This window comes from Zootoca vivipara, chromosome 4, assembly GCF_963506605.1.
Source record: "Zootoca vivipara chromosome 4, rZooViv1.1, whole genome shotgun sequence".
NCBI lineage: Eukaryota > Metazoa > Chordata > Lepidosauria > Squamata > Lacertidae > Zootoca > Zootoca vivipara.
Genome location: NC_083279.1, coordinates 62,937,097 through 62,963,810, shown reverse-complemented (window position 1 = coordinate 62,963,810; position 26,714 = coordinate 62,937,097). Strand labels below are relative to the sequence as shown.

At 41.8% G+C, this 26,714-nt stretch overlaps 1 protein-coding gene across 5 annotated transcripts in view; it reads right to left on the bottom strand.

Annotated features, from left to right (window-relative positions):
- POU2F1 (POU class 2 homeobox 1) overlaps positions 1–25,854 on the bottom strand; it is a 104,789-nt gene extending 78,935 nt beyond the window's left edge. For all 5 annotated transcript variants that reach the window (XM_035116369.2, XM_035116370.2, XM_035116371.2 and 2 more), the window contains exon 1: positions 25,738–25,854. In XM_035116369.2, coding sequence (XP_034972260.1) covers positions 25,738–25,795 — 58 coding nt within the window. In that variant the 5' untranslated portion in view covers positions 25,796–25,854. The remainder of the gene's footprint in view (positions 1–25,737) is intronic.
- Positions 25,855–26,714: the final 860 nt, after the last annotated feature.

Here is a 26,714-nt window from a genome sequence, read left to right as displayed (position 1 = left end):
TTAACCTTACATCCCCGATTACCGGCTCCACCCCCCCCAATCCAGCAAATTCCAAAATCAGCAGACCAGTTATAAACCTGTTAATCCATCCTTATAATCACAACATCACTTTCCCTTCACCCCACCCCCTGTTTACAGTCTCTTGCCATCCAGGTCACCATACAGGACCCCTGAATTTCTTCTCTTCTCTGCATATTTTTTCCTTCTTCCCTGTGGGCGTTCTGGAGTTCCAATAATACCAATCGTGCCCCCCTCAAAGGCAGGGCACTCCATCCAACTTTTTGTAGAGTAAAGTCATCATTTTTTTCATGGTGTGTTTCATTTTGTGTTGAATCATCACAGTCCTCATCTTCATCTTTTCCTTCCCCATCATTGTCATTCTCACATTGCTCTTTTCCAGTGTCAAAAGCTTCATCTCCTAGAAAATCATATTCCGCCATCACCTCCTGAAATTTCTGCTGTAACTCCTGTCGTCGTGTCTCCTCTTGACATAACTCTATTCTTGTTTCCCACATTAAGGTCAAAACAGACCGCTGGAACTCAGGGGAACACTTTTTTGTTGACATATTTCAGTCCTGCCAAGGTCAAAACTTATCACGTGGGGTGGAATATGATCACAGTTTATTTTCTCGACTCCATTTTAACAAGCTGGCTGCATTCTTCAAGTCTTGTTAACAATAAAGTTCGAATTCACATTTCACAAGCACTTAAGCCAAAAAAGAAATTCCACAAAGTCCAGAAATACAAAGTGAAGTAAAAATTGACTTATAAATCCTGATCAACTCACTGGATTGCCTGGGCTGCCGGCTCCCGAGGGAAAGAAAGGTTTTTCTTAGGCTTTACCTCATTGCTGCAGGGCAGTCATAAACCACAGTCTCTCTCCCCTTTTCACCCTGCATCAAAGGGGATATTCTCTTTGATGCCTTTGAGGGATCCTTTTGAATTACAAATCTTCTGTTTATGGCTTCGGGTTTCTATTTACTGTCTCTTTGTTGCCGTGGGGGGGGGGTGGCTTCCTCTTTTCTCCCCTCTCTCCCAGACCAAATTGTTTTATAATCCAAATCGTGAGGTTACTTACAGTCTTTTCCAATCGTTTTATTTTCGGAAGAATCCAGCGCTCTCCGTCTTCGGCTTGAAGCTTCTCCCTGCTAGAATAACGTTGCCGCTCAAAATGGCCCCCGCGACTTCTACCCTCCTCGCTCCGGAGCTCTTATTAGAGCTAACCGAAGAGTTGGGGAGTCCGGATTGGGTCTGTGCCGAGCAAATTGCCCTCGGGACGCCCTTCCCGAGGTTCTAAGGGGCGCAGCGTTGCTCTCGCTGCCCTCCCCACTCCTAGCAGAGACGGGCCGTCTCGGAGACGAGACGAAACCCCGCCGATCGACGCTGGCGCTGAACCCGGAAGCCCCCAACATCTGATGTCTACCCCTTATACCAGGGGTGTCAAACTCAAATTCATCGGGGGCCGCATCAGCAGTTTGATCACCCTCAAAGGGCCGGTTGTATCTGTAGGACTATGTGTCCACTCTTTATTATCATAAATTATTGTCACTGCATTCAATTATTACTGTTTTTTGTAATAATGTAAGTAATAACTAGCTTACACGCGTGGATGTGGAGTGTGTTCAAGATAAAGATTGAGAACCGGCTGAGGCGCACCGTTGCCGCCATTTCTCATGCTTATCCTTCCCCCCCCTTGTGAATGAACCCCCTTGAACCCGAAGAAACGGGGCCTGACACACGCACACACACGCACCAGCAGCTTCGGGGAAGAAGAAAAAAGGGCTTCCCTTTTTTACCTTGCATGGGCGGTGAAGGCAGTCTCCATGCCGCTGCCGCTGCCGCTTCCTTCCCGCTCTCGGCCACTCAGCGGGAAGGAAGGGGCGGCGCCCAGAGGAGCCCACAGCTTCTGATTGGCTGCAGGAATCTCCTGCAGCCAATCAGAAGCGGCAGGCGCCTCTGGGCGCCGCCCCTTCCTTCCTGCTGAGCAGCGGCGGCCTCAGAGGAGGATCGCCTCCCCCATCGTGATGAGGTCTGGCGGGCCACATGACAAGGTCTGGCGGGCCGGATTTGGCCCCCGGGCCTTGTGTTTGACACCCGTGCCTTATACCATTTGTTCATCCACCCATGTTGCAAATTTGTTCTTAACAGTGGCTCTCCAGGGTCTCAGGCACATATCTTTCCCATTACCTACCATTGTGCTCTACCAATGAGCTATGGATCCTCCTCAAAGTATTTGACAAGAATGCAGTTTCGTTTGGCTAACGTATTACTTCTCTTTACTCTTATGACCAGAGAAGAGCCAAAATAATTCTTCCAATAACTCAGATTACACTTCAAGCATCTGGTGAAGTGAAATGACTTGACTGTGGGGGTTTATGCCGTAATAATTGTGTAAGTCGTTAAGATGCCACAAGACTCTTTTTTGGTTTTGCTGTAAATTTTCAATCCTCCGGAAATTAGGAATATGGCTGAACAGAAATATGCTATTAATCCTTTACTGAAAAACTTCCAGATATATATCAGTGTTCTACCAAGCAGAACATTACTTGACCTAGCTTGAAAGTTACAACCCCAACAGATCAAGACAATATATATTTGCTATTTTCCAAAACAACTTGCTGAGCTTACAGAAAGATGCAATCTTTTCTTCTATTATAGTTACTGATTTACTGTTTTTACTAGTTTGGGAATTCCAGAACTTTATACAGAAAAGAGGTAGGCAAAATCGATGTTATATATGCGTCAAGTCATGAGGCTTAAGGTTTCTTTCAGAACACATATAGGAAAGTGATTTTTATCCTGCTGGTGGTGCTGTTTGTTTTTACTATTACTGCTGCACTTGTTTTATTGATTTCCTGGGTTTATTCTTTGTATTGGTTTGTTTTTTATTATAACAAGTAAGATTTGACACACACAACACTTCTGATCACCTGTGCACACCCTAGCAAAAGCTGGCTTGTGCATTTCATCAACATTTCCTCTGCATTATGGCATTAGGACTGTGACTGAAAGATGACGAAACCAAAGCTCCCTTGAGCTTGCAGAACTTGTGGTTGTCTGGACCCCAATCACAGCATTTCATATTTTAGTGAGTCATGCTATCCACCCAGAGCTCCCTGGTTAGTGCAAGTTCAAATTATAGATTAAGAAATCAGATCTTGCAAGCAAATATTAAGTATGAATTTCTATTCTGAACTCTCACCAAGTGACATACAGGAAGAACTGCCCTCCTCTCATATTTCTTTCCAGTCTATAATATGGTGGGCATTTATTTCACAGCAGCTGACCTTCAACTTGAAGGGCAGGCCAATGTTTCTGAAATCTAGCTTATTAGCTTCCACAAATGCAGTGTCAATCAAGGTCAGCACAATGCAAAAGCAGTTCTAAGGCTCGAACGGAAGAATAAAGCTTGGAGAGACATAACACACTGGCTAAAATAATATGCAGTAGGAGGGTAAACTTCAAAGAAACCTACTTATACAGCAGAAAATGAAAAGCAAAAGGAAGAGTATGTTCAAAGTCTATTGGACACCATGGTAGACTCTGTGGCCTTTCTGACCTGAAGAGCCATTTTATTACTTTGAAAAAGAATGCTTGGTTTTCACACCCAACTTCCATGGCACAGAATTTTTCAGAGTAAAAGAAGAGGAAATTCTAAAGGCATTTGTCCCAAGGGAGCATTTTTCTAAAAAAATAACTAAAACCAGGAAAATTTACTTGCCTTTTTGGAGAAAGCATTTCTTTGACATGTTGAGCATCCCCCTTTCATATACAGCTACAGAGGCCATGCTATCAGAAGCAGTAGAGGGACCAAGTATTAATTAGTATTAACTTCCTGCAACCTTCTAGTTAATGTTGGGATTTCTAGAATGCTTCAACATCTGCCACCAAAACCTGCTCTAGTCATCTACCTTGACTAAAATGCACAGCTGCAGAAAAGTTTTGAGAACCACCACTCTGCTAGGGAAATTTTTTTTAAGGATAAAGAAATATATATATATAAATAAATGAACAGAAGAATCACTTTAGCTTCCTGCACACTGATCTATTGAAATTGATTGGCAATAGATAGAAAGCAGGCAAAACAACACATTTTTTCATATAATGCACACTTAATTCATGGAGTTCACTGCCGTAAGATATGGCAAGGGTCATTCATTTAGAGAGTTTTAAATGGGGATTAGATAATTTCATGGAATAGATCTATCAATGATTGTTAGCTGTGATAGCTAAATTAAAGTTCTATATTCAAAAGATTCTAGAACAAAGCATGTGCCATAATGCAAATAAAACCACCAGTTTCTAATTTCAAACAACCAAGCAACAGGAAGAATAACGTTGCAGAGAAGCAGAAAGCTACCAATATTAGAACATCTCTTGTATATAATTCATTACAGCAGTCAGAGGGAAAAACAGCCACAGTTCAGCAATCAATGCTTTGCTGTAAGGACATTTTTCCTGAAGACAGATGCCACCCAGAGGAACAAAAACAGAAGAACAAATCTGCTCCTGACTAGAGGCGAGGCGGTGCAAAGATAAATTAGAAACGGCAACCGACCCTTGCTTCATTCAACCACAACCCATCTGCCAAGCCTTCATTCCTTAGTCCATCTCAACATGTTATACACCAGGCATAGGCAAACACAGCCCTTCAGATGTTTTGAGACGACAATTCCCATCATCCCTGACCACTGGTCCTCTTAGCTAGGGATGATGGGAGTTGCAGTCCTAAAACATCTGGAGGGCTGAGTTTGCCTAAGCCTGTTATACACAATGTAAATTTAAAAAAAGGCAAATAGTTTTATTGTTGCTATTCTTTGGGGATAACACAGAAAGAAAAAACTAGGGCATACAAGGATAGTAAACAGACCCAAGGCCCAAAGCTGCTTTCCCCAAAGACTTTCCAACTGTGTCCTGGCATAACTTGTGATCCAAGGAACCCCCACAATACATCCGAGTTATTTTCTCCCAAGCCAATTCAGAGGCTTCTAACCTCTTTCCTGTAATGTGAACAGCAAATTGACTACAGTACAGCGATTGGGGGAGGGTGGGAAGGTTCATTGGGAATGTAGCAGAAATTAAGGTTTACAGCCCTTATCTGTCCCATGGCACTGTTCCTAATGCCCACCCCGTGCTGCAATTAAAAAAAAAATATCAATTGCATTCGGATCTCGTTTGGCCTATGACACATTGGAGTAATGGTGAACAGCTGAAGTGCATGCAGAAAAGGCACTGCCAAAACCTTTGTTGCCATTCTCAGCCAGGGAAAAAAATGGTTAAAGACCTTTTTAACAGTTAACAGAAGCTTCCTATCTTTATGGCTGGAGATAACTTTTGGAAAACAAACAAATTGGCTTTCATAAAGTTTGTTGCCTTTTGCATTTACATAAGGGGAAGGCTCCCACTGTGTTTCCCTTCATCTGCAGTCCATACCCCCACAACTCACACCATTCTAAAATGTCCCACAACTTTTGGAAGGGTGCAGAAGGGTGCAAAAAATAAAAGTCACACTCGCATCCAAGACAATGTGTGTTCACATGGACACTAGAGCTGTACAGAAGTTGCTTTGTAATCCCTTTACTCACACCCTAAATGTGGTAGCAAATTAAAAAGTTCAAATTAGAAAGGCCTAGATACTTCATTAGATTGTCTTCCATTATTTTTAATTTATTTATTTGAGGATCTCTAACCTGCCTTAACCCTATTATTGTAGGGCAGCGTACAACGCAAACATTCTAACATTTCAAATGCTGTTCATAACAGCAGTGTTAGAAACTCAGATATATAAGCTAATCACCAAATGGCACCTTAAACCCAGGTTACAGTTGCTACAACGGAATGTCTAAGTGCCATTCCCCCCCCAGTGGATTATATTGTTATTATTACTACTATTATTTTTATTTCCATACCATTTCATATTTTTAAAGGGGGGGATCTCAAAGTGATTTACAATACATTAAGTCATTCTTACCAATCTATCCCTACCCCTCCATAGCTCTACCTGGGAAATTTCTTAGTCAATTCAACCATGGATGGTCTGAGGCTTGCTACACTTTGCATTAGAAATTGATTCCCAACTTTTCAAGTGGCTCTCTGGCCTCCAACAACTTTGATACCTACACCAGCTTTCTCCTTACCAGAACAGAACCTTTTAGACTACTTCTGTGCCAATTTATCAAATGTCCACCATGCTTAAATTGTGATCTGCCCAGGGCTTCAAGCAATCAAAAATCTAGGGTCAGGTTGCCTATGGCCTTGGCAGAATGAAGAACAGGTAAGAAAACATTACCTTGTACTTTCCTTAATTTCCAATGGCAAGGCAGCTGCTGAAAATTAAACAGATTAAGTATGCTAATGTAGAAATTCTCCTGCATAATTAGATCCTCCAATTTGCATAGTATGCAAATCAGGCCACCCACATTTAGGCACCATAGATATGGCACACTTCTCAGCAGTTACAGAAAAAAAGAGACATGCTTCAGGGCTTTGTATTTCCCCCCATACTGCTGCTTATAAGGGCTTTTTGAGGTTATATTTTCTGACATGACACAAAAATACATGAACCAGATGAAAAAAATTTCTATATCCAGGGATTTTTTTCCTCACCAGAACTCAGTTCTGGCACCTCTCAGGTTCTGGCACCTCTAAGAGAATGAGGGAGGTGTTCATAACAATTTCCAGCACCTCTTTTTCTAGAAAAATAGCACTGGCTATATTTGGAATAAGAAATATATTCACTAAAACCCTAAAACTTTCTACAATGTATATAGGCATTTTTAGAGCTGGAATGACAAACACAGAGAAACCCAACCATGTTTAAACTGCAAATAATTCAGTATTTGTCTGTTCCCCCCACCCCACCCCAGCCAATATATTATGATGGTATCACCTTATGAGAAACTGATCTTGAGGCAAGACTTTCAATTCCAGCTGTATTCTTCATTAGCCATTCCTCACAACTATGATGCTAACATTTTTTATTTTAAAAAGTAATCAGCCTATCACAGGAATATTCAGTACTATACAGTAACTAAAATTTTCACCAAGATGAAGACTATTGGTTTTAACAGTTTTGATCAGGAACTACAATAGAAAGACACAAGGAAAACACTGCAATCTGTTGTACAAACAAAGAGCAACAGAAACCATGCATGAAGATATTTGGGCAGATTCAGAAGAAAAACTAGTACAGCAGCCAAATTGGGGGCCAGAGAATACTTGTTCATAAAAAGGTCTTTTTTCCCATAGTTTGAACTACTGGACCTTGGTAGACTGGAAAAAAAGAACTGGAAGACAAAAGAGAAAAGAACAGAGAATTTTGCTTTGAAAACTCAGTTCTGCTCCATGCACTGCTAGCTCTTCATGATACCAAAATAGGATCAAAACACACTTGATCCTACAGTGGTTGCATGAATTGTTCTGGTTCATGTTAGATAAGACAGCAGACAGAAATGAAACCCATTATTATAAACCATCTTAAGAAGTTTATTCTTCCTGGGTTCTTTTCACAAACATTTTCAAACTGTAACTGCTTTTAGGTGTTTTTTTATTGTAATTGTTTTTAGAATGGTGTAACTGTTTTAGAATGTTTTTGCTTTGCTTCTATTTTTAAATTGTCTGTTTACCACCCAGAGCCCCTTTAGGAGGAAGGCTGGGATATAAATTCAATAAACAAATAAATAGATTCATTTTTACTCTTAGACCAACCTGAAAATGTCTAGTCATTTTAACACTGCTAGGAAAGTATCTGGTTTCAAATACTGCCTTGCAATACATGAATTTTGGGCATACTACGGTATATTTAAATAATCTCACAGAAAATTCTCAATTCAGTCACTAGGAAATAAAGAAAAAATGTAGTGCCACCTGGAGGACAAAAAAATAATATCACTCTAAAGATAAGTTCGAATATTTGACTGTGGCAGCCTCTCTCAACTTTGGGTTTTTAGAATTATGTTGTTTGACTACAACTCCCATCATTCCTAGTTAGCATGATCAATGGTCAGGAATGATGGGAGTTGCAGTCCAGCAATATCTAGGAACCCAAGGTTAAGAAAGGCTGGACTATGGTGAAGTTTTTCTAATTACACACATTTAATACAGAAACAAAAAAATTGTATCACTTAAGCAACATGGGACCAGTCTTTCTGAGCATCCCAATATATAATTTATGCAGTTACAGAATTATGCTAAAGTGCATTGGGGAAGAATAAATCACAAAATACACCATAGTACAATGCTTAGAAGTATATTACATCAAAAATTTAAGCAACATTTTGAAACCTTTATAAGGGAACTAGAACAGAGCATGCAGTTAAACAAACAGAATGGACACTAATAAATGTTCAACAAGAAATTGTTGCTGACTGGAGATGTATCAATTTCTATCAATAACAAAGATATTTATTACCCCTGGTCCTATTCACCTAGAAAAGCAGCTACTACAGGTCTTTCCAGTATTCAACTATCTCAGCTGCACTACTGAACTGTTTTTGCAGGTGAACAAGTTGAAGCTTAATCCAAGTTACAAAGCACCATTAGAACGTTGGTGATATGGGAATGGTGGCATAGCTTGCCTTAGATTAAATTCTATTTCCCCTGAAGACTCAAACTTCCAACTTGAAGGTGCTCCTTGACTGCACTCCGCTTTTGGGAGCTGACTAATATGCAAGCTGTGTCCTTTCCTGTAGAAGACAAATTTGCCCATACACATTAACCCATTAGAAACCATAAAACTAGATTACTTAATGCACTCTTTTTGTAGTATGCAACTAAATAATTGGGCAAGCAGAACTCTTTTCGCTTTTAGGAATGCATGGGAGGAGGAAAATGGGAGAACATTCAATTGCACAAGGATAAACCATTGTGCTCACGGAATTTCCCCCTCGGTATTACTACTACTACTACTACTACTACTACTACTACTACTACTACTAATATATTATTTATACCCCATCCATGTGGCTGGGTTACCCCAGCCACTCTGGGTGGCTTCCAACAGAAGTATTAAAATACAATAATCTATTAAACATTAAAAGCTTCCCTAAACAGGGCAGCCTTCAGATGTCTTCTAAAAGTCTGGTAGTTGTTTTTCTCTTTGACATCTGGTGGGAAGGCATTCCACAGGGCGGATGCCACTACCGAGAAGGCCCTCTGCCTGGTTCCCTGTAACCTGGCTTCTCGCAGCAAGGGAACTGCAAAAGACCCTTGGCACTGGACCTCAGTATCCAGGCAGAACACGATGGGGGTGGAGACGTTCCTTCAGGTATACTGGACTATATGGGCTGTCTGCCCCTAAAAAGTGTCCAAAACCTTCATTTGATGCAAAATACCACCACCAAGCCAGCTGGATGGAATTGGACTGTGAGAATCAGTGTTCGAAATTAGCGTTTTGCACCTGACCATTGGCCACTTGCAACAAAGGGAAGACGCTGGGGTCCTAGGATGGCGCATGACATCACCATCTGGAGATGCATGCCTGGGGATCATTGGATCTGGACTCTTTTCACACACTAATGATTGAATTCCTGTAGAATTCTATCAGTTATATTTTATCTGCACAATCAGAATGAATTTCAGGAACCAAAATGTTTTTCCTGTGCAGCAGCAGTGAACATTATACTTAACTGTTGTAGCTTGCTCACAGTTGTCAAGAATATTCTTACTTATGAATGGTCCATGTCACCATTAAGAAAAAGAGGTAGGAATAGGCATATAGATATAGATACATGGACAGTCCCTGGATAAAGTGACGTTTCTTCTTTAAGTTCTTAAATTTCTTAACCTAACTCAAGGTTGTCATCTGAACTAGCCTGATGTTTAACTGACATTCAATCTCAGTCAGTCCATCATTTGAAAAATAAGCTGTCATTCCCAAAAAGGATAACCAGACATTCCATTTTGGTGACTGTAACTTTGGTTTAAGAAGCCATTTGGCACCTGTTGTTGTTTAGTTGTGTCCGACTCTTCGTGACCCCATGGACCATAGCACGCCAGGCACTCCTGTCTTCCACTGCCTCCTGCAGTTTGGTCAAACTCATGTTTGTAGCTTCAAGAACACTGTCCAACCCTCTCGTCCTCTGTCGTCCCCTTCTCCTTGTGCCCTTTCCCAACATCAGGGTCTTTTGCAGGGAGTCTTCTCTTCTCATGAGGTGGCCAAAGTATTGGAGCCTCAGCTTCAGGATCTGTCCTTCCAGTGAGCACTCAGGGCTGATTTCCTTCAGAATGGATGTTTGATCTTCTTGCAATCCATGGGACTCTCAAGAGTCTCCTCCAGCACCACAATTCAAAAGCATCAATTCTTTGGCGATCAGCCTTCTTTATGGTCTTTTTGGCACCTAGCTCATATATGTTTGAGTTTGTAACACTGGTCAGGATGCATCACTCTACTGATACTCAATCTCCACTGTTGACATATTCATTTTCAGGACCAACTGAACGTTCTAGTTCTGTTACTTTAAAATCCGAGGGTGCTTGGGCTCCAGGTAACTTAAGGGCCAACTTCTTCCTATGTTGTTCAGTAGCTGCTTCATTCAACACCTGAGCTGCTAGACTCCCTCACTGATTTAAGTATGACAGACATTTACAGCAAGCAGGGACTTTCTGGTTGTGGCATAAACCTTGTGGAATGCCTTCTCTAAAGAGGCAAGTAAATACCTGGTTCTTTAAAATAACCTTTAGCATTCAATTCCAAACCCATTTTACTGAAATGTATTTTTTGGGGAGGGGTTAGGCAGAGTAAGTTGGAACACTACAGATCTAATGACCCTCCCTATTATATGGAAAGTGAAGTACACAAATTAGTGGAAAACATTTAAATATTTTCAAAACTATTTGGGATTAGTTATGACCCCCAAATGCACAGGGAAAGTGTTTACCGCTAGAAAAATTGTATTTCTCCTTCTGGCTTTCTGTCTTATGTTTTAGAATGAAAGTAGGTGACCTCATCTTTTCACTGCTGTCATTGGATAAAAGATGAGAGGTAAACAAAACATCAAATTATCCTTTAATTCAGAATGAGATCACCTACTTGAGACTTTGAAGTTTTCACCTTGTGTTTGCTTAGATGGTTCTGGTAGGTATTCTAAGGACACCTAAACAGTGTGTATGCATGATGGAGAACTGTGCCACACCTATTTAGTATGTGCTAAGTCTATCCAACATGGGTTGGCACGGATAGCTTAGAATAAACTGGGAATTCTATGCATCTGTCAGCCATCATTCTGCAACAGTCATGAAGGTAGAGTGAACTTTCCTGAACTTCTTATTGTAGGTAATTTCAACACATAGTGAGAACCGGCCGGGGAGGGGGGGGGCACACTTCCTATTTTAATCAAGAAATGGCTCTAAGCTAGTAAGCTAAGTATTGTCAAATCAGCCCAAGACTCCATTAGAGGTCCTTTGGACACAGTTTTTCCTCCTCCCTACATTGATCCAAGCAGTTGGCTAACACTTCCTGCCCACCTGCTTCATTCAACTACTGATCCATAGGACACATTTTCATGTATATTTGCTACTCTAAGGTATTGTAAAAGCCTTTTCAGAATATTCAGTGTATCTACTGTACTGCTTCAACGCACTGCACATTCATTATATACAATTTAGCATACAAAAAAGCCAAGAATTTATAGTGTTTCAATAAAGCTCCCAGTATTGAAGAGTGCAATTTTTTAGCAGTGAAGGAAGCAAAACTGCCTTTCCAATGAAGGGTATTTTTAAAGCTCTGTAGATGTCCAAAACCATGACTATTACTAATATTACTACAGATATATGTAGTAAGATATATATAGCCCACCACTCTCTTTAAGGGTTCTATAGACAATCAGCAGCTTTAATAATATATCTGTAGTTGTACTGAAGATGGGAGAATCCAACATTTAAATATTCCCCAACACTAACCTGGTGTGTTTAATGGGAACTATGGTTCAAAGTAACATGCAAACTGGGCCAAAAACCACCACAGCTCAACAATATGGGATCAGAAATATGGCTAATCTAAAAGCCTTCTCTATGACATAAAGTGGTACCTCTGGTTGCGAACAGGAACCGTTCCGGAGGCCCATTCACAACCTGAAAAGGCCGCATCCTGAACCGCCACTTCTGCACATGCGCAAAGCGTGAGTCGGTGCTTCTGTGCATGCGCCGAAACTGGAAGTAACCCGTTCCGGGATTTCTGGGTTTGGCCCGTTCGCAACATGAAAAGACTTATCCCGCAGCGAACATAACATGAGGTACGACTGTACTAGATTCACACAAGCAGGTAGCTTCCTTTCTTGTTTAGAGGGGGAACTATTAAACATTTGATTCATTGATTCTATGAATCAAATGTTTAATAGTTCCCCTTCTAAACAAGAAAGGAAGCTACCTGCTTGTGTGAATCTAGTACAGTTGTTCCCCCACTTGCAGACTAAAGTTGTACAGTGCAGGAACAGATACATCACATAATTCTGTTGATTCTGCATTTTCTCCTCAAACATTTGTGCAATGAGATCTTCTAGAAAAAAATCTGCATTGCTGCCTTCTTTTGTTATAGGCAATTCAGCTGTGGAAGAAAAACACAAAGTCCTGTACAACTCTGAAAAATAAAACTTTGTTCTGAGAGGGCAGGATATCACACACTATGATCACTGAACCTGGGCTCCATTGACCATGAACTTTCTAAATTTATATCTGGTTTTGCTACTATGTGATAGAGCAGATCCAAAGAACCAGCCTTTTAATTGTATGTTTGCATTTTTAAATTAGCATCTTAAGGGCCTTTGTTTCTTCTTTGAACATCCAACTCATACTACTGTATATCACAATCTACTTTGGAAAATGCCCTGTTTCAAAAAGTGGTTTCCAATGAGAGACAGGAGAGAGTAATTTGAGATTTAGTTGCTGAAAACACCCCTTGAGATCTGGGCACTAGCCATATTTCTTCTTTTCAACCGCAAACTATTTTTATCTGTTGTAAACTGTGAGTCCTGTGAAGCCCACAACAGAGTTCCATGTAATCTGAAAGTTGTTTCCACCATTTAAACAAGAAATTCCCCTTAAAAGTTTTCTGTCAAAAGTGTTCCGTTTAATACAAAAAATAACTAAATAAAGCACTTTTTGAAAAAATGACATACTGCAATTAAAGGAAGTATAGGAATGTTGGTTGAATGGTCTCCAAGACTCCAACGGTCAAGTGCTTTCTTTTAAAAAAGGAAAAAATTGTACTAGCTAATGTTCACAGTCTCGTTAAAGTAGTTGACATCCCTTCTTTGCATAGAAAAACAATTTAAGTTGCCTAGATTTAGAGCCTTAGGTAGGACAACTCTACTAGATATATCTGGTGAAAAGAAGTCTATATTAAGTTTACTTTTGTAAAGTAGGTCTTCTAAGTCTGCTCTCCTCCTTGCCTCAAAATACTCTAAAATCCTTATGCCATAGTTTACCTTCACTATGGTGAATATTGTTGTTGCCATCCGTCTGTCTTGAGAGGCAATGGAGTGCACCTCCAGAGGTGAAATGAAACTGCTGTGTTGGCAGCACCAAAGTGATATCCTGGGCAGTGTGTATGGCTATCCTGGGCTGCCAGACGAAAAAACCTCCCTCTCAGTCTCGCTGATATGGTACAAAGGAAAGTAGAGCAATATGTTTGACACAAGCTTGGCTGCAGGAGATGCCGAAGGAGGCATACAAGGCACCATCCAACTGTCTTAGGGACTTCACTCCCGATTTGTGTAGGGTTTACTCATTAGCCTTTTCTTCTCCTGAAGATATCTCTAAAAGGCAGCAGAGGCTTAGTATCAGGGTGTATGGAGTGTTAGGGGAGGTGTGGGAGACACATAGTGCTCCTTCTGAGATAGTGCTCCTTCTGAGATAGTTTGTCCACCTTTCATCCCCACTCAGCTCTCACCTGTGGCTCCTTGGAAGCTGTAAGCATGTGACAGCGACCATAGCCCGGAAAAATAGCTTCAACTGGCCAGCTAAACCAGGTGAGTGTAACCAATGGGTCTCAAAGCCTTGGTGAGCTAGGGACTTTCCCTGCATATGAAGACAGGCTCCAGTGGATTGAGAGGACAAGATCATAGTGAATCCAACAATCAAGAAGGCAGTTTCCGTGTGTGCTATAGAGGGAAGTGAGGTGCACATGGGGTTTGTCAACCTGAGAAGGTAGCCCATCTAGAAGGAAAACTCTGATCCTAAACCTTTGCTATGGTGAGTAGAATACAGCAATATATGGCTACATTCCCACTAATCGGCATCAATAAAATTTGACCCATTCCAGCAAAATTCACACTTTTTATATTGCCACACAACTCTAGAAGTCAATTATGTAGTACTTTTTACTTTAAAATAATGCAGATTTGTATTACTGTTTTCTATTAATTATTACTGTAAGATTGTTATTAACCAATAGTTCCATACAATTGTAGCACCAACAGCCAAATTTGTTTCCATGTAGTTCTCACACATATGTGACAGTGACAGAAAGAAGAAAAGTGGAATGCTACCATACAATGTACTAAACGGCCAAGGTGAAAATGTATTTATTATACCTGAAGGTTAAAGAAATTAAAGTCAATGATTTGATTTACCAAACCAGAGGATCTATTTTCATATTAAAATACCAAGAGCTGTAGGTGGATGTAAAGAACGTAATTTTCCTTATACAAATTACACAGAAGCTAATTTGGTCCAGTGAAAACTTTACATAGAAGGGTGCCAGAATCTAAAGAACTATTTTAGACATACTCAAAAACTTGAAGATGCCCAGTGGAATTTTTTTACTTCTTCACCATTCAACACCAGGCTCTCCCCCTCTCCCAATGCTGTATCACAAACTGCTTTTGAGGATTCTGAGTTTCAAAAGAAGTTTGATGTGTTTAAGAAACAAAACCTCCATTGGCTGCATAGGACTAATTGTACATTTTCTTGAACCCCACCCTATTTGTTTGTGATCTTGACACATTTTTAGTCTGAATATTTATATGCAACTACTTGAACGATGATGTTGGTAGGGATGAATAGCCACAGATCCTATTAAAAAAATACAGATAGACAGCATTCACATTTAAATGCTGTTTAAATCAAATGTACATTAGATGTACATCCAGTTGACACCTATGTTTGTTCATCCAGGAAGATATATGCATCCAGAAAACACACATATCTTCTTAGGTGGACTGGCGAATAAGAAATCAGTTTCCAAAATAATTTCTTGGGGATTTAGGGTGGGGAAGAATATTCACTTTTTGCTGTAATGCAAAGTTAACTTGAAAATTAACTACAACAAAATCTACAAAGCAATCTGTAAAATTATCTACAAAGCAGTCACTCAATTATCTACAATCCAATAGCCGAGCAAGGACTAGTTTTAGAAATCACATTCATATTTCTAGCACCATATTATTCATTTACTCAATTCACTGAACTAGCATAGGGCAGTGAATCAGAAATCTCATTTGAACATGGGAAATCAAAATTCCTGGGCAAGCTGCCATTTCTCTGGCTATTATCTCCTAGGGTGCTTGAGAATTTGACTAGGTAACTAATCTTGAGGCTTCAGGATAACACATGAAAAATCATTTTAAAGTTTCTGAAACAGGGATTTATGTTCCCAGTTATGAACATATAAGCAGTACCAGAGGGTCATTCCACGCCAAATCACCTGGGTGCCATGTGTTCTCACAACTCAGATTTTCTTTAAAAAAAAATGTGTGTATATACCTATGAGATAACCTCAAATTAATTTTTTAAGATTTTTTGGTCCAAAATTGGGCACAGGAGAATTTTTTGTTTTAATTTGATTTTTGTGTAATTTAGGCTAATGTAATTTCTGCGTCAGTTTAGAAAAAAAAAACCCTGTTTCGCTTATTTTTCAACCAATTGGGCTTATTTTGTTATCAAAATAAATCTAATTGTGGTCTCTTTCAAAATAAGGTATAAAAATGATATTGAGTGCCACAGAAAAGGGTCACCGACCATTCAAAGTGATTTTTTTGTCATTTTATTCCTGGTAGTTTTGTTTTAGTGCCCAGGACTCCCCGCCCCTCCTCAGCCTCTTGGTGAGGGGTGCCGGAGGTCCTTCCAGACACCCCCGACTTCTCAGTCCGAAATTGCCTTCTGGACCTTATTTTCAGGGGTACGGTTAGCCTTCCACCACCCTGTTGCAGGAAAATTGTGCCCTCTTATGTTACAATGTCACCTGATATATTTTAAAAATTAAGTTTTATTAATTATTTAATAAAAACAAAATACGTCTCAGAGCCCTTGTTTGTTTTATTGTTGTTGGAAAAGATCAGGAGACCTCAGGCTCACTAGGGGGCTGTCTCAGTACCCCAGCTATGGAGCACTCTCTTCTCCAAGCTTTGACTGGCACCAACCTTTTCAGCCCCAACTAAGACTCTCCTCTTCCACCAGGCTGTTTGGCAAAGCCTTTATGTTTCCAAGTTTCTGCAAGCGCACTAGTTTACCCAACTATTCAGATTGATATATTTAATAGATGGAGGATTGATGCATTTTAAAGTGTATTCTATTTGGCTGTCTTTGTGTACTGTGTCTTGTGACTTGCTCCAAGATCACATGTGATAAGGTGTGGGATGTAAAAGATCACATGTGATGAGGGGTGGGATGTAAACCTTATAAACAAACTAAAAAAAATAAATACGGAGAAAGATGTTGTAGGAGACATCTTCCTCAGTGGAGCAACCCCCTGCCCGCCCCCGCCCCCACAAATCCATGCCACAGGGAAATGTAATTGAACAGCATAGGGTTGAAAAAACAGTTAAAGGAGAAAGACATGAGAACTGAATGTTAGGACTGTCATAGAAAAGAAGTCTGCAGAGGGAAGTAACTGTCCCCACAGTGAAGTTCAAGTGAGATGGGTAGAAGAGCAATGAACTGGTGGTCAGTGTACTCTTCATGAAATACCCATGGGATAATCCCATACTATTTCATACTGGACACTGTCAGTCTTCCTTGGGAGACTGACATTCCACTCTCTACTTTATTTTATCTTCTGCACTTAGATCATGCTGTCATTGTATTCTAGACATCATTCTGATGTCATTTCAACAATGTACATTATACTGATTTTTCATTTTAGGCATTTTCTTTTACCCTGGGGACTGCAATCTTATTTTTCTTCATATTATCATTCCATTGCTACTCCTCTCTGGATACTACCATTATTCCAAGGGGAATTATTTTGCTCTGAACGCTACAACAAAGACTGGAGCTGGGAGAATCTATCATTCAACCCCACCCCCACCCCACCCCCAAATTTCCTTGGCTATCTTCCCACTCTAAAAATTGCAAGTGCTGGTTTGACCTATAAAGCCTTAAATGGTTCAGGACATTAATAATTCAAGGACCTCCTCTCCCCATATGAACTGATAAGGACCCAGCAATCATAATCTAAGGCCCTTCTTTGTGTGCCACGAGAGGTCTGGAGAGTGGCAACATGACAATGGGCCTTTTCTGCGGTGGCTACCCATTTGTGAAATGCTCTTCCCGGGGAGGCTCACCTGCCACCTTCATTACATAATGAAAATGTTTTGCTATAGCCAGCTCTTTGGCTGATTAACATTCTATGGCTTTTTAAATGTGTTGCTGTGCAAGGGGCTATTGGTTTGTTATTGCTGTAAGCTGCCTTGTGATCTTCAGATGAAGATGCATGTACAAATTTAACAAATAAATAATAAAATCGTTTAACTTTGTATTGTTCCTTCAAGGGAATAGTTTGGGAGTGACACAGGGAGAGGTTTAAGATAAGGGAATATATTTTTCTGTAATTCCCATTAAATAATATGATAATGAAAAAGAGTTTGCAGCTCCTGTCTTCCTTTTCTTTATGGTTTGTAAAAAGCAAGAGTTTAGTTTGTTGTAAGCAAAGCTTGTCAGTAAATAAAAGAAATCTATGTTAAAGAAGTCAACCTTCCAAGGACCATCATTCCTGTTGAGAAGCCCTTGGCTGTCACAACAAAGCATGAACTTCATCTCTAGCCAAGCTACTCATCACATGAACCCATCTATCACCTTCTGTACAAGGTGACTTTATATATGTTGCTGGCCTACATCCCCCATCACCCCTGACAATTTGCCATGCTATCTAGGGTTGATGGGAAATGGAACTCAACAACATACAGATAGCCACAGGCTCTCCATCCCTGTTTTATACTGTGCTACCTACTGAAAACACAGTGTGGGGAACCGGAAATCAACATCATTAACAGTTGTTCCAATATGCTAAAAACAACAACAACAACAGAGAGCAAACTGTTGAAAGAAAATATGCATACACACCTCTGTGGGTGCTCTGGAAATACTGACTCCAAAGAAACACATGCCTCTTCCTCTCTTATGTGTGTTACTGCAGGAGTTGGTGAAATATCAAGCAGAGAGAACTACAGAAAGATGCTGAGAGTGGGAGGGTCAAAGCAACTTGCATATTTGACTTTATACAACTATTATCATTTTAATAAATGCTGCAACTTCCAAACTGCTGCTGGTTGCCCCTTTTTACTGTACTGAAATTACCTCTAATGTGAAAAGCTTTAGCAAGTAGAATCAAAAATAATGATGCTTTTTACTTGGTTCCTTGTTTCTGAAACATTTAAATTAGTATTTTTTAATAAGCACTGAAGGCTCAAGACTTAAATGAAATATCTAATGAGACAACAAAACAGCCTTGTATTTAAGCATTCGGTTGGTTGCCATGGGCACTCGGGAATTCCACATGCATTGGCTGTTTGAGGATGACCAGAATGCTCTATCCTTCCTTCACCATTTCACTCAGCTTCCATGTTACCCATGAAGGAAAGCCCCTTCCTCCACAGCAGCAGGTTGTCAACAGCGTTCAAAATTTGCCATGTGCCAGACGAATTTTGCACCTGGCTATCGGCCACTTGCGACCAAGTGAAGATGCCCGGGTGCCATGATGGCGCCTAATGTCTGCACCATCGGGGGGTGCATGCCTAGGGACCCTTCGATCTTCCCAGTTTTCACACACTAACACCACATCCTTTAGAAGTCTACCCATGATATTTTATCTGCACAATCAGAACGACTTTCAGGAACCAAAAGGTCATACTGAAAAACACAACTTTCAAGCCATCTAGCACCAAAATGGCAACTAGACATTCTGTTTTGGCGACTGTAACCCTGGTTTAAGAAGCCATTTGCCACCTAACTTATATATCTGAGTTTCTAATGCTGGTTGTCAAAGAAAAGATAAATTACTGTCCCTCCTTTGCCAGCCTACCCAGTGTTCATCTTGACTGTGGAGGATATGCTTTCTCTTCTTCAGCAGTCAGAAAAGAAGCTGAATGGCATGGCAAAGGAGAAACAGTGCATTCTGTTTTATCTTTGCCAGTCCACTCAGCTTCTGTCCTGGTCACAGAGGAATGAAGTGACCTATAACTCAACTGTCAGCTTCCTATGATGGACACATAGGAGGCAAAGCCCTTTTCTGTGCACCCAGCACAAACAACGAACAGGCTATAGCAGGTAAACATAGCTCCTTCTCTCTTCTCCCTGCCAGCTGTGTTTCTAGCTGCAAAACAAACAAACAAACAAAAACTCTAGTCTGATTTTTTAATCATAGAAAAGGATGGAAGAATTCTTTTCAAGGATAGTAACTTTTAGGGGCTGACTCACAACAATAATACAGTGGTACCTTGGGTTAAGAACTTAATTCGTTCTGGAGGTCCGATCTTAACCTGAAACTGTTCTTAACCTGAGATACCACTTTAGCTAATGGGGCCTCCCCGCTGCCACCGCGCCGCCGAAGAACGATTTCTGTTCTCATCCTGAAGCAAAGTTCTTAACCCGAGGTACTATTTCTGGGTTAGCGGAGTCTGTAACCTGAAGTGTCTGTAACCCGAGGTACCACTGTAATCATAACAACTTGCAAGGAAGTAAGGGCTAGACAAGAATTTCTCAAGGGCATGTTGTAATACTAAGGCAGTAAAGCTGGGTTGATGGACATTTTTGAAATGTATAGGGTATCTCTTGTGTTTCCTGTTCTTATGGTTGCAGCCTTTTAAAAAAATCCCACAGCTGTTTAGGAATAATTACTGTAAGGCAGCAGCAAGTACAGCAGTTGCTGCAATCTTTAGTTGTGTGAATAAGCAATTAATAACTTGCTTTTGCTCCTTCGTAAATATAGCAGTTTACACCATCTTTACCTTATCCCATGGCCTATTTAACTGCTCACTGTATGAAAATGGTAACACTGGGGATGTGGGCCAATAGAAAACTTTTTTTTTAAAAAAAAGCAGAAACATTATCTACATTTCACTGTCAATTCGTTGTATGGTTTTTGCTGCTGCTACCTAAAGTTACAAAACTTTACATTAAACGTTGTAGTAAAGAGAAGCTGATGACTCTTAACTTGTCAATATTTCATTCCATGTAAAAGGGGGAAATAGCAGTCTTAAATCAAAGGTGGTGATGGGGGTGGGGTGGGGGGAACGTATGCTAACATTTGTTCACTGATACTGAAGTTCAAACTAGGATAGAATGAAAGTCTGCCATAAACCCCATTACCTCCAATACTCAAAGATCACTATTTTGCCTTATACTATGTACATCACATGTTTCAATGTGATGTACAGACCAGAATACTGCAACCTCAGCTCTATCTTTTACTGGACCCAATTTGTCGTTCCTTCACACTGAACCTAAAAACTATCTGCCCTCACCAACACCTTATTTCAATTCTACTCAGAGTTCACCGTTCAGCTGATTCCCTAAAGTATAAGCAATTAAAGGTAAAGGGACCCCTGACCATTAGGTCCAGCCGCGGAGGACTCTGGGGTTGCAGCGCTCATCTCGCTTTATTGGCCAAGGGAGCCGGCGTACAGCTTCCGGGTCATATGGCCAGCATGACTACCGGTAAGCCGCTTCTGGCGAACCAGAGCAGCGCACGGAAACGCCGTTTACCTTCCCGATGAAGCGGTACCTATTTATCTACTTGCACTTTGACATGCTTTCAAACTGCTAGAGTTGGCAGGAGCAGGGACCGAAACTCTCTTGCCAATACAGTCATACCTCGGGTTACGACCACCTCGGTTTGCGAACAATTCGGGTTACAAACTGCGCAAACCCGGAAGTGTTTTCGCCCCGTGCGCGTGCGCAGAAGCGGCATGCACAGTCTGCGCATGCACAAAGCGCGAAAATAGCGCTTTGCGCATGCGCAAAATGGCGCTTCGGGTCGTGTTTGGGTTACGAACTGCGATCCGGAACGGATCGTGTTCGTAACCCGAGGTATTACTGTATGAATATACTGTAGAGATTTACAGTCTAATCTTCAACAAGTTTACTCTGAATTAAATTCAATCTGCCTTATTCCCACATAAATGGATATAGGATTACAACCTTAGTTACCATAACAGTGCAAAATGTCAACATGTCTCCAATACTATTGTTTGTCTCAAGAGTCCAAAGTAAGACTGAAAAAAGCTGGAGTGGCAGAGCTTCCTAAACTGGATGAAAATCTCAATAGAGGCAAGCACACCGACTTCAAGCCTCACTGGTGTACAACAGCATGCACAAAATGAAGCAGCAGTAACTCTTATTTACTATTTCAACAGCACATGGACTGTGGGAGTGAACCTTTCTGTATGTTTCTGGTATGAGCCAGTTGCATAGAGAGATGAAGGAGATCCTCTGCTTATCCTGCTATGTTTCTGACTGCCTCAAAGATTGCCTGGCATGAAAGAGCCAAAATAAACCCAAGAACAGCCAGCAAAGACAAGCACTACCTGATATGGGCTACAGTCACCCAGCAGTAAAATAGGATGCAATGGAGGCCACCGCTGAATCAGACAACTCCATCTTCTGTAACTCTTCACAAGTTTTACTTTAAGAAATGCCCCGAATTCAGGTTCAACTGCACAAAGATCAAAGTAAAGGGCCCTCTGGTGCCTTTTAAATTGCTGCAGAAAATATCAATACTGGCTTAAAATAACAAAACCAAAGCTATGCATAGCAAAGTATAGTTATTTTGAATTAAACCATAGCATGCTAGCTTGACTGCATAATGTACTAATGTACCATAAATGTAATGAGAAAAGACTATTACCCAGACAATTACATAATATAATGTGGAACCCATGGTAAAGCTAGCATGGCCCAACTACACCCCAGTTTTTTAAAAGATTGGTCAGAGTTCTCATATGATTTTGCACTGCAATAATGACAAGCAAACTGCAGAACTGTTTTACGACTTTTAACCAACATATATGGCTTCTCTCCAAGTGGACCAAAGATACTCAAAGATACAATTAAAACAAGACTCCCAAACAGATGCTATATAGAAAAGCAAATTTTAGACCACCACAAGAACCAGAAAGTTGAGGCAATAGTGTTTAGACTATGGATACTGCATAGTAGGTGCACAGGCAGATTCTCTTCCACTCAGCCCAAGAACAATTAACAATTTCCACTATTAATATCACTAGCCATACCAGGAGCCCTATTAATGCCAGAGTTACTAAGCAGCAGAAGCAAGAGCCAACAAAACTTTTGATAAATCTTGAGTTAAAGACCACAGGTGATTACAACCACAGGTGATTACAACAGCCAAGAACACTATTTCAGTTTCATTCAAGCAACCTAAGGGCCATGAGAGAGAACAGAATAATACATGAGCCACTCTGGGTTGAGGGGGAGACCAAATGTTCTTTTCCCCACAAGCTACATTCAAACAGCATAATGGAACTTCAGTTTAACCTGATATCAAAATCAATGGCTGATGAGAAATAAAACTTGCGCCACAACTGGAGAAAACATTCTAGTAAAATGAGAATATTAGGTCTACAACCCATTCTAGGTAAATTATGGTAAGAGGCTGTACTTAGTATTGATAAAACAAAAACTAAGACAAAGTGAAGGAACACAGAATTATCAGTTTTAGTCCAAAAATGGAGAAGCTACCGGTAGTAGGCTCCTGGGTTTATAAAACTGCAACTCTTCCCTTACACACCAGAATTAGCAGTTAGCAAAACATCCTTTAAAAATTAGTAAATTGTAAGCTACAATAAAATTTTGTTCACAAGATGCGTTATATATTTTTATCATTCAGGATAAAATATCTATGGCCATAGCAGTGGTTGAATTGTAGCTAGAAAGGAAATTGTCTTCAGATAAATGGTTTCCCTATGAGAAGGCTTCACCACTACACCTAGCTCCAGGTCAATAAATCAAATTAACTGCACCTTGTCCTCTGGCTAGTGACATCATCAGCTGGACCACATCTTTTGAAATAGGTGCAGAAACATATGCTTCTAAGGCATAAAATCATATTACATTTTTGTCTGGCCAACACCATGAAAGGGAAAACTTTGTAAGGGTGGAAAAGAGCAGAAGACAAATCACTTTAAAATAAAATAAAAACATCATGAAATTTACAAAAATACAAACTGTTCCTGTATATGCAGCTCAGTCATGCTTCAAGGACTGTTCAATATTAATCAGACATAGATACTGTAAAATATCCTGCTGTCAGGTTATTTTTCTGCACAGATTGAAGAGAATGGTCACTAATGAGGCCTACATAAATCTGTCAAGTGTGCTAGCACTATATTAATAGATACCACCTTTAAAATAATTAGGGAGAGAGCTACTGTAACTTACTAGGCATTGTGCCGAATTGAAATGTTTGTTTTAATTAAAACAGTGTTCCTAGTTTCATGAAGTATAAGGAACATTCATCCTTTTTCAATCACTCTTTTTTCACCACGCATAATAATTTTTAGCTTTAATACACATCCAAGTACTAGCTTTAAAGGAGACAACAGAGGTATATACCAAACATATTCTGTCCACATCATTCAGATCCTAAATATCAAAATGGAAGTTATAACACCTTAGATTACTGCACATAATTTATAATGTGGGTTGTAGTGTCTAGATTGTCACCTATTCTATCAATGCTCGACAATACATACTATATTTAATACAAGTAACTGAATTGCTAATTTCAGGGAAATGCAGTTTTCACAGTCCCTCAAACTGCAAGTGAGAAACTGTTCTTTTCTACATGAAAAAGTCAATCAGGACAAAGGGAGAAGCCCCCCCCCCCCCTATAAGGAGCAGCTTAGAAAGTCCTGTTGTTGCTATAAATTAAAAATAAGCCCCTTATATTTGAGGCATGGAGGGGAGAGAGACAGAGAAAGAGAGAGAGAGAGGAGCTGTGAGCAGATCTGATGCTGCTCATGCCCCAGGAGGGTTTTGTTTTTGCTGCCGGGGCTGAGAGGGGGCATTTTGATTATTAGTAAATAAATCAAGCAGCAGAGAGTGAGGCCTAAGCGCCTGCCAAAGGAGTCCGGGCCTAGCTTTCCTCCCTCCCCTCCATACAGCCTGGGTTTGATCTCAAGGCCCTGCTCGTTGCCAAGAAAATGCAAAAAAGCCAGAGAGCGAGAAAGAAGAATCATATTGAACCACAAAAGCACATGGGGCGAATGTAAAATATAAACACGGCATTGGGCTCTGAGTGGCTGTTATTAAAGGCCTGAATTACTAAACATGAGAGGCGGGGAAAGCCGGGCGGCCATTTCAATAATATAAACCTCCCCGAATTAGACATTATTCAAATGAGAGAGAAGGAGACCAGAGACGGGGTTGCGGGGGGAGGAGGGAGGGAGAATTAGAAAGCAGCCACAGTCCGCTCGCGGCCAGCCGGCCACCCCGGAACCCTGACCCGGCCACCCCATAATAATAATACGGGGACGGGAGACAAGGCATTGTCAAGTGTCGTCTCCCTCCTCCTCTGCCGCCGCACCCCCCCCCCCAAGCCACCGATCCCGCCGCTATGATCCGGTGCAAGCCATTCAAAGAAGCCTCCAAGGGTTCTCCACCTCGCAGAAGGGCAGGCGAAGATTTGTCAGGGCAGCCCCAGACACCTCCGGGTGGGGGCGGGGGGACAAGCCGCCCCTCATAGATTTCCTGTAGGGGGCACACACGCACACCCCAATTTGCACGCGCACTCTTTCTTTCTTACACACACACGGAAGCAGCAAGCCCCCACTGCCGCCCCTCTCCCTCCCCTTAGGCCAGGCAGCCCTACCCCGAGAGTAACCCCAAACACCCCTTGTTTGGCGCGCAGGCCTCGGCCTCTGGGGGAAACAGGGCTGCCTTGGGAAAGGGGCGGGGGGGGGGTTGCAGGGCGGGAGCCGAGGCGCTAAGAAAATAAAAAGGAATAAATGCACGACTTCTCCCTCCTCCGCCCCCCTCCCTCCCCGTCCAATGCGACACCAGAGGGGCTGGGGGGTGCGGTTGCACCCGGGGACCGGTGAGGAGACTGAGGGGAAAGGTGCTGCGCGCCCGCCGCTCAGTCCCTTCTTCCCAACCGCCGACACCCCCTTCCCTCCACACCCGGTCATTATGACGACGACCCCCCCCCCCGCCTCGCTTTTCCGCCGCTACCCCTACTATACAGTCTATATGAATATGTAAAGCGGCTTCGGGGTAGCGGCGGCGGCGCCCGGCCTAGCTGCCCGAGCAGAGCTCCTCAGGGCGAGGGTGATTGTGGGGGGGGGGACCCTGCCCGTTGCCCCCCGTCCCCCGGTGCCCGCGTGTCCCTCCGTGCGCCTCTCGCTTTTTCCCCGCACGGCGGCTACCCCCCAGCTCCCTCCTGTGCCGTTAATTATAATAATCCTGAGTACTAATAAATTATGCTAAGCGGGGAAGGCGGGCGGCGGAGGGGGGGGCGCCCGCGTGTGCGAGTATGAATATGAATATGTAAAATGCAGTAATGATTACCTGCCGCCACCGCCGCCGCCGAACTCTCATCTTGACTCGCTGCTCCTCCGTCCGCCATTTTGAATATTTTAATCAAAATCGGCCGCCCGATAAACCCTCCCTTGCTCGTTTGCCTCCTCGGCAGGGGCCCCCTCCCCACTCGCGGCGCCCTCTGCGCACGCGCGGCATCGGTGGCTCCCCTCCCTCTGCCTGGCAGCCTTTACGTGCGCATGAGCGCCTCCCTCCCCTCGCTTCGCTGAGAGGCGCCCGCTATATGTGCGGGGAGGAGTGAGCGACTCGGCTGCTGCTGCTGCTGCTGCCGCCTTTTCCCGCTCTTCGCCGCTTTGGGATCCGAGCGGGTGACAGCAGCCGAGCGGGTGACAGGGGCTAGCAGGGTGCGCGTTTGAGGGGCATCTCCAAAAGGCTTGCTATTATCCACAGGAAAAGCGCGCACCGCGCATGTTAAGCAGGGCCGCCTCCCCTTAGTAGTCTGCGCTTGCCCGCATCCCACGAACTGAGCGCTCACCTGCGGGGAAATCTGAACTAAGGGATTTATTATGATCATTACTCGCACTTTGCTCCCTCTTCCGCCTCCTGGGAGCAGATGGGGAAGACTGGCGTTGTCCTGCGCGCCTGCCCTGTTCTGCAATTCCAACACGTGCAACCCAATCCTCTGCGTGTTTTATTTCCATGCACGTTTTTTTCGGAAGTCCCGGTGCATTGAGCAGAGTTTAGGTCCACAATAAGAGTGCGTATACGTTAATATATATATATATATATATATATATATATATATATATATATATATATATATATATATATATATATATATATATATCGTTATTAAACTATTTCCAAAATGGAAATTTTTGAAATACAGTTTTATCATATAAGATCCCCCCCCGCAAAAATATTACAAATCCAATGGAAAACAAACCCACACATACAAATAACAGAGCAGAATAAAACGCCCCACTTTTCTAACTACAAAAGATGGA